Source organism: Macaca mulatta, chromosome 7 (assembly GCF_049350105.2).
Source record: "Macaca mulatta isolate MMU2019108-1 chromosome 7, T2T-MMU8v2.0, whole genome shotgun sequence".
NCBI classification, from domain to species: Eukaryota; Metazoa; Chordata; class Mammalia; order Primates; family Cercopithecidae; genus Macaca; species Macaca mulatta.
In genome coordinates this window covers 137,285,619-137,301,374 of record NC_133412.1, presented here as the reverse complement: position 1 = coordinate 137,301,374, position 15,756 = coordinate 137,285,619, and the positions used below count along the sequence as shown (strand labels likewise).

Genomic DNA, 15,756 nt, shown 5'->3' with positions numbered 1-15,756 from the left:
TTACAGGCGCCCACCACCACACCAGGCTAATTTTTGTATTTTTAGTAGAGATGAGGTTTCACCATGTCAGCCAAGGTGGTCTCGAACTCTTAACCTCAGGTGATCCACCCGCCTTGGCCTCCCAAAGTGCTAGGATTACAGGAATGAGCCACCGCGCCTGGCCAACGAGAGCTTCTTAATAACAACTAGAGAAACTCTAACTCACTTGGGGTATCAGCTGATGTGTAAGCCCCTTCCCTGGCCACACTTCCTAATGGAGAGAAAGCAACTCCCCTCAGTACCATGCCCACTGACAATGGTCTCACACTCCCATCTCTCTGGAACCTTCTCTCTTCCCACTGCTCTCTCAAAAGGATCAAAAATAGTGAAGTCCCTTCAAATTTCTAAAATGCTACCGGAAGCACCCGTAACCCTGCACCTGTTTGGGCCTAGGAGCGAGGAGGGCCAACAATTCCACGGTAGTCAGAACTACATCCACCCTGGGTATCCTCCCGTACCTTCTGTAACTTTTCAATCATTTCTTCAATACTAATGTCCACTGTCTGTAGAACTTTGTTTTCCATCTGCACCAGCCAGGCACACAACTCTTTATTTTTCTCATTGAATACAATCCATGTATTGAGTCTGTCTTCAATCTCCTGTTTACGTATAGCCACCTGCAAATGAAAATACATTTGGCAGCTGAGTATAGCCAGGAAGGAAAGCACCCCCTTCTCTCCCTCACATCAAAAAGACTGAGTTTCATTCATTTTAATCAGTAGCTCTCTACACTCACCCTTGTCTGGCTTTGCCTCTTAAAAACCTAGGGTTTCACATCAACAGAAGTTCCTTACACCTGTGATAAATGCCACAAAAAATAACAAATACTGTACCTGAAACGTAGCTGATTGGAAGGACTGTTTTACCCAATACTTGTGTGTTACTATCCAGTTATATTAAAAATTAAAAACAGGAAAGGCTAGATGAAGATATAACCCAAATCCTTGCCCTTTTAACAACAAATTAAATCCTTATACCAACATAAGGACAACGTCCTGTTTAAAAACTATTAATCCAGACAGAATGTAAATCAAACATTTATAATGCAAATGGACCAGGAAAACTACAGCCATTTAAATGTCCTATTGTTATGCTTCAAAACAAAGTAAAACCAAAAACAATGTACATCACTCATTTAACCCACTTTCCTGTTAAGCACTGGATTTTGGATGGAAACCATGGATATATCGCCAACAGCTGGTCTGCAGCAAGCAGGCTGACCCCAAAATACCCAATGCCCCATTACGCATAAGTAGCCCCTAAACTGACATCAGCTAAGGGTCCTCCTCCTTAAAGGTTTAAATTTCACTAAATATAAATTTAAATAATGCAAATCAGCCTTACTAGATGTACAAAAGTATTCTCAGGTTTTAAGAATCTTCAGAATCGTAGGGTTAAAAGGGGGTGGCTCTTTGGTAAAGTTTTGACACCCCACTATATGGACCAGGAAACCAAGGTTGAATTCTCTGAGATTTTCCTGCTGTGTATAAAGAAACTCTGCTCTTTAAGGAGGAGAAAATACTGAATGCTTATATATCCTACCCAGGCAAACGTGTTAAAAACGCTTGAAAAACTATCCGAAATTTCCATTCCTCAGGGCATCTGTTTATCTTTTAAAAATCCTGGCATTTTGCACAGTGTCATCCTGATTGATTTCATAATAGTAACAATTAGGAACATCTGGGCCTCAGTCTTCCTGTGTACCCTAACTTTCAGAACACTTTTCATATATTCTAAACATTTTCTTTTATATAAAATTTAAAAAGTTCTAAAATAAAATTTAAAATTAGGGTACATTGTGAATATTAAATACTAAAATCAAGAAGGAGAATGTGCCTGAATTTCAACTTTTTAAATACATCTCTTAATTCACAAAAATGAGATTAAGGAATTTATTTTCACTAGAATTCTATGTTCTTAAAACAAAGATCTTTAAGACTATTTGAATCCCTTAATTCAATCCTGATCCTGTCACAAGCCTATACCATATAATACTCTATTAACACAATCCCATTCTTAATAAGTCAAAGTGATCCAGTGAGACAACATAGCAGGTGATCACTTCTCTTAGAGAATTTTAGAAACCGGCTACTTGAAATAAACATCAGATTGCCTGTGAATGCAGAGTACTCATATGAAATGCTCCCATGCTTGCTGGGCATTAAGTAAGACTCCTGCTGTTAGGCCCAGAAGAGACTCCCCAGTAAAGGACCTCTTCACTGGGTCCTGCTTCTGATACACTGATTAGGGCTTGCCACCTACACAAGCCAGAGAGCAGTCTACACATCTGATCAGAATTGCAATTTCTGTCTCCACCTAAAGTGACTTTAAAAAAAGCTCATTAAAAGCGTGCAAAGTTCTAGCATTTAGCGCTGGAGAAACAAAAGGGTCAAATCTGTTAAACCATGTTGCTGCCTTCTAAAGGAGCAGCGGCCAGGCCAGGGGTCCCACTGAAAAGGGCCTCCGGTTCAATGAAATTAAGCTCCTTTCTACTTTGTCTGGCCTTCAGAGACATTTCAATCCACTCCCAAACAGCCGTGCCCTGCAGTGAGCTGACTTACCCTTAAGCAGAGGTCCTCCCATTGTCTGTGCAAATGCTCTATTTGCTCCTTCAAAACCATCACGTCTTCCACGAGAACGTGCCGGGTTAAGTCTGCCTTCATAGTTTGAAGTTCTTTCAAGTTCTGAGTCCAGCTAGCCAAAGACTGTTCAAGTTCCTGCATTTAATCACAAGAAGGGGGTAAAAAGCCTTCAACTCAAGCGGCTGTTGTTTCCAAACCTGTAGGCTAATCCTTTGATTAGACTCTGGGGGAGGGGAGGCCAGGAGAGGGGGAGGGACCTTCTGAATGGGAAACAGCCCAAGGCGAGCGCCTGCAGTTGTGGTTGGCCAGTTCTCCACCACCTTCTTCTCAACGGAAAACTCTTTTCTACCTTTATTTTCATTTCCTCAGGTAGCTCTGATTTCGACAGAATTTATTCTATTTTAAAGTCATGTAGGTCTTTATTTAGAGGAAAGTATATTTGGAATCTAATAATCTTGACATACACACACACGCACACATACAATTTTTAATCCTGAAACTACATTTCAGATAGATTTAAAATGTGATTTTCCATTAAAAAAAACCCTAAGAAATGCATTTCTGCTATTGTGGTAATCATGTAACAGCAATGACTTCTGTTCAAAGGGAATTGTTTTTGGCTAACTTTTGAAACTAATGAGTAAGTATAATGGAAGACAGAAATAAACTTTTCTAATAATTGGCAAAGATTAGTTAGCAGATAATTTTCTGGCCATGGAAACACCTATCTTTTGAAAGGCAGCAATGGCTGGGCTCGGTGGCTCACCTGTAATCCCAGCACTTTGGAAGCCCGAGGCGGGCAGATCACCTGAGGTCAGGAGCTTAAGACCAGCCTGGCCAACATGATGAAACCCTGTCTCTACTAAAAATACAAACATTAGCTGGGCGTGGTGGCCTGTAATCCTAGCTACTCGGGAGGCTGAGGCAGGAGACTCGCTTGAACCCAGGAGGTGGAGGTTGCAGTGAGCCAGGATCACTCCGCTGCACTCCAGCCTGGCTGACAGAGTGAGATTCCATCTCCAACACACAAACAAAAAAAGAAGCAGCACTGTCATTGTCAAATTGAAACTTTGAAATCTAGGATTTACTCAAGAGATTTACTTTCACAGCAGGGAAGGTAAAAGGAAACAGCCAAAACACTCGAGTCCACCAGGTTTTTATTGTGCTTACAATTCTTCATGACTTGGCACATTTTAAGGGTCTCCAGTCCTATCTGTCAACTGAAACCTGAAATAAGATACTATGCCTTTTTAACTTTTATTATTTTGTTTTAGAGACAGGGTCTCACCCTGTTGCCCAGGCTAGAGTACAGTGGCATGATCATGGCTTACTGCAGCTTTGACTGACCTCTTGGGCTCCAGTGATCCTCATGCTTCAGCCTGCAGAGTAGCTGAGACTACAGGCATGCACCACCACACCTGACTAATTTTTAAATTTTTTTGTAGAGATGGAAGTCTCATCATTTTGCCCAGGCTGGTCTCAAACTCCCCAGCTCAAGTGATCCTCTTGCCTCAAACTCCCCAGCTCAAGTGATCCTCTTGCCTCAGCCCCCTGAAGTGCTGGGATGACAAGGGCAAGCCACCATGCCCTGCTGCTACTATGCCTAAAATCAGGGATAAGTTTGAAGGGCCCTAACAGTATGTTAATTCTGATTGATTTTCAGAGTTCTAAAAGCTACATTGGCATGATTTCGTAACTTACCAACAACAATTTATGTTTAATAAAGTGGCCCAGATAATTCTTTTAAAGGTTACATGTAGAATGAGGAATTAACACCTTTCTCAGAAGCTAAATCATTAGGTATTTAACATTTGTATTACTGCTTTTGGTCTCACAATTGGTTCCAGTAAAGTAGATGACAGCAGATTCCACAGTGGAATGCTCTGGAAAGCTATGTAACATAAAGGGGCCACCTGCCAGCCGAGGTGTACCACTTACTGACTTGAAATTGGAGATCTGGAAACCGCTGAGCTTCAGACAGAGTTTCCCAGTCAGGTGGCAGGAAGCTCAGCCTGTCCAGTGCCCTGCTCAGAGGTGCTGGCTTGGCCGCCAAGTTATGCCCAGCCAGGTTTCACTCAGTATGGTTTGAATACTTATAATATTGACAATCAGAAAGTATACAGTCACTGGATAAGGTTGAGACTCCTGTTCTACTCTCATTGCCCTGCGCTTTTCCCCTCTAACACTCACCATGTTCACAGACACAGACACACAGACACACACACACCCCTGTGCATACAGTGTGGCTATCTGGTGAACAGGTCTCTCTGGCAGACTGGACCATTAGCTCCACACTTGGCAGGGACCATGACAACACCGCTCACTGATGCAGTGCCCAGAACCTGCCATGGTACTGCTGCACAGCAAGTTTTCAGATACCAAAATGTATGGCTGAAAGGAAAGCAATTTGGCAGTATGTCTTGAGAGCTTTAAAATGTTCATAAACACTACATGAAAAAAGTAGGGAGTCAAACAGTATATAGAATGAGGTCTCTTGTGGAAGTTTACTGTAGCTGACGATCAGTTTGTATAAAAATGTCAACAATCATGCCTGTCTTTAAATTAAATTGCCCCAGATTGGCAACCAAACTGTCAGAGAGAAATCAGATAAGTTTCCACCATCTTCATTCAACCAGATAAATTATCTATACCACAAGAATACATGGAAATTTCCAATTTTTTATGTAACATGGGATGTACAACTTCAAGTTGTTTGGCTACAAAAAGTGGTGTTGCACAGGATTTGACTAGACTCTGCAGTATCAGGACAGCATTTAGGCCTTGCCTATGGACTCAATTACCAGTGGAACTGTCAAGTCCCATTTTTCTGTACTACCATTTGGAAAAAAGAAGACCGAAAAAGAATGGGTATACAAATACATTTTGGCCTGTATATGCATACTCTATCTTTGGAAGAATATACAACAAACCGGTAACATTGATTGCTTCTGTGGAGAGGAATTGATAAGAGAAAAATTTATCACATATACCTTTTGCACCTTCTGAATTTTGAGCCATGTGACTATATTACTTATACAAAAATTATTTAAAAACCAAACTGTTCCAAGGACTCAATCTTTGGATAAGTGTTATGAAACACAGATGTCCATTGTAGCAATTTTCATAATAGTGAAGTTAGAATATACATGAAACATATATGTAAGGAAATCATTCCATTCCTCAACTTGGCTGTAGTGGGAATATACTTTTTCTTTTTTATCTTTTATCTTTTTCTTTTTGCAGCTGTGCTTAGAAGGGAATATAATTTTATGAGGAGGAAAGTCAAGCTTAAATTGGTCAAGTGGCTAGCATATTTCTCCCAGGTGAATCAGGAAGGAAACACACTGACGCGGACAAGCTTTGGGTTACTTGGGATCTTTTTGGAATATGGTCATGGTTGAATGAACTCAATGCTCTTTCCCTTTCCCTGATTCTTTCCACTGATAAATAGGATGCTGAGACCATGAAAGCTGAAAAGATCCCACTGGAAACTGAGAAGTGTGATACTTGAAAAAAATTACGGCTGCTCAAGGGTTTACATGTCACATTCTGCACAGGTTCCTAGTCCTTATGGAAGGAAACTGTATCAGCTGAGAGCATGACTCCAAATTCTCTCCGTTGTTACCAAAGTCTTGCTCTAAACCTAATAAGGTAGGGATGATAAAAACCTTGAAAATTAGGCATAGAAATCTTGTTAACCTAATAAGGCCACTGACTGACACATCACCAGCAAATATCACTTAATAGTGAAATGTTAGAATCATTTTCTTCTAAAATCAAGAATGGAAGACTCAGCTATTAATGCTGCTGCTTAACAATGTTCTGAAGGTATTGACCTGTGTAGGAAAAGTAGGAAAAAAAAAGTATATTAAAAAGAAGAAACAAACAAAAATAACCTTGTCATTATTGACAGATGATGATGGTCTCACAGACACCCAAAAAAATACATAAACGAATTGCTGGAATTAACATAAGAGTTTAACAAGATGGTTAAACATAAATATGCAAAGACCAATTGCATTCCTAGGTATCAGCAATAATCAGTTAAAAAATATAATTAGAAAAAGGTAGTATTTTCAAAAGCTTCCAAATATTGCACCAAGAAATAAATCTAACAAAAGATATCTCTTTTGTGATTAAGAAAATTGTAACAAGAATAAGCCAGGTATGGTGGCTCAGGCCTGTAATCCGAGCACTTTGTGAGGCCGAAGCAGGTGGATCACCTGAGGTCAGGAGTTAGAGACCAGCCTGGCCAACATGGTGAAATCCCATCTCTACTAAAAATACAAAAATTAGCTGAGCGTGGTGGCAGGTGCCTGTAATCCCAGTTACTCGGGAGGCTGAGGCAGGGGAATCCCTTGAACCAGGGAGGCAAAGGTTGCAGTGAGCCAAGATCGTAAACTGCACGATAGCCTGGGTGACAAGAATGAAGCTCCATCTCAAAAAAAAAAAAAAAATTATAAGCCATTAGTGAAAAAAACTAAATAATATGACCAAAGGGAAATATATACCACATTCATGAGCATAAGCAGGAATACTAAAAAAATTTATCCAAGTTAATCTATAAATTCAATGCAATTCAATTATAACTCTTTATCAGAACTTTTCATGGTTTAACAAGCTGCTTCTCAAAGTTACAGAAGATCAAAGATCTAGGGACATCCAAACTAATGTGAGAGAACAAGGTGTGGGTACACATCACACCTGAAATAAAGATGTGTTACAATAAAGTGCAGCCATTAAGATAGTTTGATATTAAAGCTGAGCTACACAGACCAATGGAACAGAGAACTGAGAAAAGAATCCTGCGTATATGGAAATCTGATATTTGACATTAGACAATAAATAGGCACCAAGACAACTGCTATCCAGATGAATAAAATTAGAAAATGGATCTCTGCCTTAAAATGTATGCAAAAATCAATTCATCAATGAATAAAGATATGAATATAAAAACCAAAAACCGAAAACTTTTTGAAGAAAATGTAAGCACGTATTTTACGACTTTAGTATGAAGATTTCACAGAGGAAGTGGAAAATACTAATCATATAGGAAAATACTGACAAATTCATCCACATGAACAAAATATCTTTTGTTCAGCCAGCAACACCAAGGAAAAAGTAGAAAAACAGGCTCTCAGATGGGAAAAGACATTTGCAATGTATACACTCAGTAGAAGAGGAATATTTAAAATAAATAAGCAGCTCCTTCAACTCAGTAAGAAAAAAACAAATAGCCCAATAGAAAAAAATCAGTAAAAGGTACAAATAGGCAATTCACAAAAGGGCAAATATGAAAAAAATGTGAAACTGACTAGCAAACTATAAAGAGACACTATCTCACTCATAGCTGCTGGGCTAGCAAAAGTTAAAAAAAATCTGATAATACCAAGTGACTATATATTCTTATAATGCATACTATACAGCAGTGAGAATGAATGTGCATTAGGTACCAACATCAATGACTCCAAATCATAATGAAGGAAAAAAGTTACATTGTGGGCCAGGTGTGGTGGCTCACACCTGTAATCCCAGCACTTTGGGAAGCCGAGGCAGGCGGATTGCTTGAGGCCCCAGGAGTTCAAGACCAGCCAGGCCAACATGATGAAACCCTATCTCTACTAAAAATACAAAAAATAAGCCAGGTCTGGTGGCGTGTGCCTGTAATCCCAGCTACTTGGGAGGCTGAAGCATGAGAATTGCTGGAACCCAAATGGTGGAGGTTACAGTGAGCCAAGATTGCACCACTGTATTCCAGCCTAGGCGACAGGAGACTCTGTCTTAAAAAAAGAAAAAAAAATTATATTATACATAGTACTGCTTATATAAAGTTTTAAAATTTATGTATTTTGTTTACTTTTTAGAGACAGTCTTACTCTGTCATTCAGGGTGGAATGTAGTGGTGCATTCATGAGTCACTGTATCCTTGACCTACTAGGCTCAAAGGATCCTCCCACCTCAGCCTCCCCAGCAGCTGGGATCACAGGCAAGTGCCACTACACCCAGCTAATTAAAAAAATTTTTTTTGTACATATGGGGATCTCAATTTGTTGCTCAGGCTACTTTCAAACTGCTGGACTCAAGGGATCCTCCCACTGCAACCTCCCAAAGTGCTGGGATTATAGTTGTTGAGTCACCATGCCTAGCTATATAAAGTTTAAAAACAGAAAGCAATTCTACATCTCACTGACAGCAGGCTGGGTGTGTGGCTCCCGCCTGTAATTCTAGCACTTTGGGAGGCCAAGGCAGGAGGATTGCTTGAGCCCAGGAGTTTGAGACCAGTCTGGGCGACATGACAAAACCCCGTCTCTACAAAAAAATACAAAAATTAGCCGGGCATGGTGGTGTGTGCCTGTAGTCCAGGCTACTCGGGGGGCTGAGGTGGGAGGATCGCTTGAGCTTGGGAAGTGGAGGTTGTAGTGAGCTGAGATCGTGCCACTGCACTCTAGCCTGGAAGATAGAGCCAGACCCTGTCTCTCAAAAACAAACAAATGAACAAACAAAGAAAAACACTGACACCTACAAACACAAGTATTAAAATTACTAGGACATGTGTAAGAATGATGAACACCAAATCCAGGGTTACTGACACCTCTAAGGAGAAGTTAGATCATACAGGACACTTGAACTGTGTGTATAAATTTTTTTTATATTTTAGCTGGGTGATGGTGTCATGGCAGTTTGCCATATTATTTGTTATGCCTTTTAGCACATTAGACATATTTACAATAAAGAAAAAAGATGTAGGGAGAAAGACACTAATTTCTAGCCCAACTTGAAGTAGGAGACTATTCATTTCTTCCTCATTTCTTCAGTTTGATCCCTGAAAGTCATTGAAGGAAGTAAAAAATTAGAAGACCATTCCAACAGTCTCTCAATGTCTTTTAAACATCAAAGCTGCAGACAGAAAAGAGATGCAGGGAGTTGCTGACCTGGGAATTTTCCTGGCCCCAATTCCTATCCATAAGTTTGCCTTGTCTTCAGCTAAGGCCTAAAATATCCAGGAATTTTTGCTAGTGTGGTATTCATTAGGAAGAATATAGTTTGGACCGTTTTATAAAAATGTTATACTGGAGCAAACCCCAACTTACTGGCTTTCAAAAATGAATTCTTTAGTCATATTTTACTCTCGTTTCAAAGAAAAGGACATTTGATAAGGGAACAGCTTTTACAGGAATCTCAGAGGCCACATCTTATATTACAGAGGAGGAACAGACACAAAGAGGACCTGAAGGAGAAAACCCCTAAGATCCTAAGAAGTGAGTTTTTGCAAAAGTCTTTCTCGTCTTCAAACAACAATTGTAAAAAGCATCAATTCTAATTCCTTGAGAGACCAGCATGTTGTGTTAGACAGTAGATCGGGAAAATATTTTCTGATTTGAAAATGAAAACTCAGTTTCAACACAGAAAGAGGCAAAGAAGCACTTCAAAGTACTCAGAAAACAGCTAAGTGATTATCTTGGCCACTTGTTCGGATTTCAATACCTTAATCAGCTCTTTTTCGTTATGGAGGTCCTCGTGAAGCTCTGGAAGAGGATCTTCACTTTGTGCCTTTAAAACTTGCAGCCTGCTTCTCAACTCCTTGATTTTCTTTTCACACTGGTCCCAGGTCTATTTGAAAACAAGATTAAAACTGGTAAGTACTTTGTTCTTTAGAATGAATTGTGGAAACAGAATAGCTCATTTACTCCACATAATCTTTCTATTAAGTTTGTTTTTATAAATCACACAGATACCCAGTTCCTTGTCTTGAGCAGACTATGGTCTCCCAAAAGCAGAAGGAACACCAATATGACTCAAGCCTCCTTGCAGCTTTACCTGTGGCTCATTTCAACCACCAGGCTGGCCTTTGCTTGAAAATAGTTCTTCTGGGCCGGGCATGGTGGCTTAAGCCTGTATTCCCAGCACTTTGGGAGGCCGAGGTGGGTGGATCACCTGAGGTCAGGAGTTCGAGACCAGCCTGGCCAACATGGCAAAACTCTGTCTCTACTAAAAATACAAAAATTAGTTGGGTGTGGTGGCATGTGCCTGTAATCCCAGCTACTTGGGAGGCTGAGACAGGAGAATTGCTTGAACCTGGGAGACGGAGGCTGCGGTGAGCCGAGATCGCGCCATTGCACTGCAGCCTGGGCAACAGAGCGAGACTCCATCTCAAAAAATAAATAAATAAATAAAAATAAAAAAGTTCTTCCTCGCTCCCATATCCTTCTCATCTAACCAACGTGATTTCTACTTTAATTTTGGAAAAGTTCACACCTAAAAGGCTACTGTATGGATTGACTGTTAGCATTGACAGTCTTTGGCATATGCTATAATAGCACCACAGAGCACAAGCACTCAGCCACCTTCCTTGTCTTCTTTTCCACCATCACCCCTCTCCTCTGCTGACTCTCTTCTCCTTTCTACAGCCTGGCTTTAGTGACCTTTTCACATTTAACCTTCACTTTCTATTTCTCACCACTGTGCTGACTACCACCTTCTGCTTAAAGCACTTTCCTGTTTACAAAGCATTTTCAACTTTATTAACCCATAGTAATTATAATAACCTTAGGAGATATACAGGGAAAGTATTATCATTTTTAAAACAAGTATTATCATATTTAAATGGGAAAACTAAGGCTCAGAGAAAAATGACTAGCCCATGGATCTGGGGTTAAAAGCCAAGTCAAGGGTCGACCATCTCTTTTCTTGAAATTTTAATTGTTGAACAAAATAGGTGCCTGCATTTTCAACTACAGGGTATTTAGATTCAATTCATTAGGATAAACTTCTTTTCCTGAAGTTACTAAAACTATACAAATCTACAATGAAACACTATTCTTCAGTACAGCTGATACCTAAACATACTTGGGTTGGCCTCAGTCTATGGTAACCCCTCACTGAAGAGAGGCCCCTTGTCTAGCAATATCAACTATCTGAAACTCAACTCAAAAGAAAGCAAAGGGAGAAGCAAAATCACGAGTTCTTTAAACTGTTATTTGCAATTATCATGCTTTACAAACATGGCAGATGCTTAACTAATGTTTGCTAGTTAATGAATTCCACATAGTCCATATACCAAATAAAATTCAGATGCTTTATTCACAGGAGAAATTCTGAAGCCCTAACTCAGCATATATTTACTCTTAATTCAGAAAAATATGTCTGATAAGTTTGGTTATCTAGTTTTAGCACACACAACAGGTTAGAAAGAGTGGGCTATAAGAAGTAAGTGAGCTTGGAAAAAGAAAAAGTAAAAATAGATAGCTTGACATTAAAAGGAGAGAAAGAAAAATGATAAAAACCATATCAGAACTCAAAGAGCACAGTAGTTCAGGGAGGGCCATAGGTTCAAAGCAATTCAGAGGCCTTGAGAACAACTTGGTATCTTAGCATTACAAAACAATAACGATTTTCCTAATAGTGACTCAAAACATAACACTGTAGTTCTTAAAGGTATAATCATACATTATTTGGAAAATTCGCTTATATGGAAAAGTACATTCTCTGATGACAGCAGAAAAATGAAGTGTTTCTGTCTGTTTCTTTTCATGTACTATGCCAAGAACAGGCTGTACATGGAACATTAGTTTTATGTATTGAACTTTAATTGAATATGTTTCCTGTTTCATAAAAATAAGTATCTTAATAGAATCTCAAGTATTTAAATACTAAACATTGAGCTTTTGCAATGCTATATCATCATGTCACATTAAGTAACTGGCATGACTTAGGGATTAGAGCTTGAGTTGGAAACTCATGCTACTACAGTTTCCTAAAATCATTTCCATTTTTCACACCGCAAATGAAAATCTATGTAATTTGAGTATCATGAATGGAAAAGTAAGTGGTGAGTTTACCTCTACAGTGCTCTGGAACTGCTTAATCATCTCTGCCAGCTGGGGCTCCATGTCTTTCCAGTTGTCCTGAAGTTGACTGATTCTCCTACCCACAGACTCTTTAGTTTCCAGATCAGTTGTGAGCAGTAACTTCTCTCCAGCTTTCACGGTTAGGGCATAGGTAGTTCGCCATCTTTGAAAATGAATTTCTTTATTCTAAGAAAAAAAAGAAAAGTAATTTGCTTAGGTTTCTGATGTGTTCAAAATGTGATTGTGTGTGTGTGTGTGTGTGTGTTTCCTTCAGAGTTTTTCTTAAGAGTTAAACTAGATATAAATTAGACAAATTGGGTTAGAATGTACATACACACACACTCACATCAAAAGCTAATGTTTTACATTGAGTAGATAAGCATACTACTAAGTGAGGTGTTCTTAAAATAATTTCCAAAGACTGGTGAGATAAGATTCTTAGTGTAATGATTAGAAGCACAGAGAAATTAAAAAAAAATACATCATAGAATAATAGCCTGCAAGGTAAATGGATCTAAGAGTATTAAGAAAGTGAATGGAGTAACAGACCTGAAATCAAGTAACAGACCTTACATTATGCTAAACAAATATAAAGGGAAAGAATGCAAGAAAGGGTAAAAATACAAAAAATATACATTTCTTAAGCTTTTTATGGGTACATAAACATGTACATCGATATATGCCCCAAAGGGGCAGCTTTAAAAGATTCCATCCAAATGTCATGTAGGCTTTCTGAAAATTAAAAACAATTTTTTAGGCCTGGTGTGATGGCTCATGCCTGTAATCCCAGCACTTTGGGAGGCCAAGACTGGCAGATCAATTGAGGTCAGGAGTTCAAGACCAGCCTGGCCCACATGGAGAAACCGTGTCTCTACTAAAAATACAAAAATTAGCCAGGCGTGATGGTGGATGCCTGTAATTCCAGCTACTTGGGAGGCTGAGTCGCAAGAATCACTTTAACCCGGGAGGCAGAGGTTGCAGTGAGCCAAGATCACGCCACTGCACTCCAGTCTGGGTGACAGAGTGAGGCTTTGTCTCAAAAAAATAAAAATTCAAAAAAAATCAAAAACAAAAATTTTTAAGAGATAAGGTCTTGTTTATTTATTTTTTTTTCTATTTTTTAGTGGCGGTGTTACAGCTCCGTGACTGCTCCTGCAGAGCTGGGCCACTCCATAGGCAGTGTGCAGAGAGTAGCAGGGGTCCTGTTTTTTAAGAGATGCACCACCACACCTGGCTACATGGGTTTTCTTTAAAGAGATTGAAACTAGGTGTTTATAATACAAAAATAAAGTAAAAACTTTAAAATGTGTCCATACTCCCAAAGGCATATTTGGTTTTGGAGGAAAAATTAAATAGTTTTTGTCTGTTCTAAATATGTTTTCCTGGCTGGGCATTCTGGTGAGTACTGTGGCCGCAGCTACTCGAGAGGCCAAGGTAGCCTCACCAGAAGTGTGAGGTTACAGTGAGCTATGATCACGCCACTGCACTACAGCCTGGGAGACAGAGTGAGTACCTATATCTAAAAATATATATAAGCAAATAAATAAATAACACATAAATATTATTTCCTTCACCTTGGAATTTCTTGAGGGAGACAGAGTGTGGGCATTTTCCAAAATGGGAGCTGATAAACATCGACAGAGCATCACTAATTTACAAAGGCGTTTCTGAGAAGCCTGAAGATCACCCACACCCAAAGAAGGAAAGCCAAATGCACCCTCAGGAGCAGCACACAAATAAAAGAAACAGCAACGGGACCACAGGCACTCCACGCGCGTCTCTCCAACGTATTGTGCTGCGCAAATGAGCCACTGGTAGAAGACCTGCTCCTCCCTTAGTCTTCCCTAACTTGGTCAACAGCACACTATTCACCAAGATGCTTAAGCTTCAATACAGAGTCATCCTTCATCCAGCTTTTCCTTTACCAGATTCACAAACCGACACTCCAAAATACAGTGTTTTGACACGCTGAACTGAAGAAGTCTCAGGGTCTCTCTGCCCTCCCGCATTGTCTCTCCTAAAGAAGCTGAAGTCCTTTATCTGCCTAAGACCTGGACCCACCAAGGAGAATGATTGTTTTCTCTTTCCCTCCCTGTTACCTCATTATCTTATTGCAGAAAAGAAGACCCAGATGTAACCACACCCGAACAGACGCTTTCAAGATGACTGCCTCCAGCCTCCAAGGACCACTGAAATTCCAAAGATAACCTCTTTTTTTTTTTTTTTTTTTAAGACAGGTCTTGCTCTGTTACTCAGGCTAGAGTGCAGTGGTGCGACCATGGCTCATCGCAGCCTCAACCTCCCGGGCTCAAGTGTGATCCTCCCGCCTCAGCCTCCTGAGCAGCTGGGAGTACAGGTATGCGCCACTACGCCTGGCTAATTTTTAAATTTTTTTGTAGAGACCGGGGTCTCACTATGTTGTCCAGGCTGGTCTCAAACCGGGCTCAAGGGATCCTCCCACCTCAGCCTCCCAGTGTGTTGGGATTGCAGCCAATCCTCATCAAACTGTGGCACCTGTGTCCCCTCCTCTCAAACTCATGTGGGCACATATGATGGCCTTCATTATTAGAGTGTGGCAGAAGTGATAGATGTGACTTCTGAGGCTGGGTTTATAAGGCAATACAGCTTGTTCTGGGGATAAGAATCTTTGAAGCCACTGGGGTACCATATAAGGAGTCTGGGCACCAGAAGCCCTCACATGGCAAGACCACAGAGAATGATGCCCAAGGAGAGGAGCTCCACTGTCCTAGCTCCTTGCTGCTCCAGTTGTTCCAGCCTAAGCATCGGTCATGTGAGTGAGCTTCAGATGACGCCAGCCCCAGCCACCATGTGACTGCAACTGCCTGAGAGACCCCAAGCAGAAACCACCAACCCCTGTCAACCCCAAGAATGACAAGACAGAATGATGAGTGTCATTATGCAGTGATAGGTGAGATGTTAGGATTCCTACTTTTTTTTCTTTAGCTCCCCTACAACCAGGAACAGCCAGAGTGATCTTTAAAAAATACGGGGCTGGGCACGGTGGCTCACGCCTGTAATCCCAGCACTTTGGGAGGCCAAGATGGGTGGATCACCTGAGGTCAGGAGTTCGAGACCAGCCTGGCCAACAGGGTGAAACCTTTTCTCTACTAAAAATACAAAAATGAGCTGGGCGTGGTGGCAGGCACCTGTAATCCCAGCTACTCGGGAGGCTGAGACACGAGAATCGCTTCAACCTGGGAGGCGGAGGTCGCAGTGAGCCAAGATTGCACCACTGCACTCCAGCCTGGGCGACAGAGCGAGACTCT

The 15,756-nt window shown here is 40.5% G+C and overlaps 1 protein-coding gene across 6 annotated transcripts in view; it reads right to left on the bottom strand.

Annotated features, from left to right (window-relative positions):
* Nucleotides 1-15,756, bottom strand: part of SYNE2 (spectrin repeat containing nuclear envelope protein 2) — a 376,660-nt gene that overhangs the window by 38,540 nt on the left and 322,364 nt on the right. For all 6 annotated transcript variants that reach the window (XM_028851601.2, XM_028851602.2, XM_028851605.2 and 3 more), the window contains exons 95-98: nucleotides 12,461-12,655; nucleotides 10,107-10,232; nucleotides 2,601-2,756; nucleotides 498-656 (exon numbers count right to left, since the gene is read on the bottom strand). In XM_028851601.2, coding sequence (XP_028707434.2) covers nucleotides 498-656; nucleotides 2,601-2,756; nucleotides 10,107-10,232; nucleotides 12,461-12,655 — 636 coding nt within the window. The remainder of the gene's footprint in view (nucleotides 1-497; nucleotides 657-2,600; nucleotides 2,757-10,106; nucleotides 10,233-12,460; nucleotides 12,656-15,756) is intronic.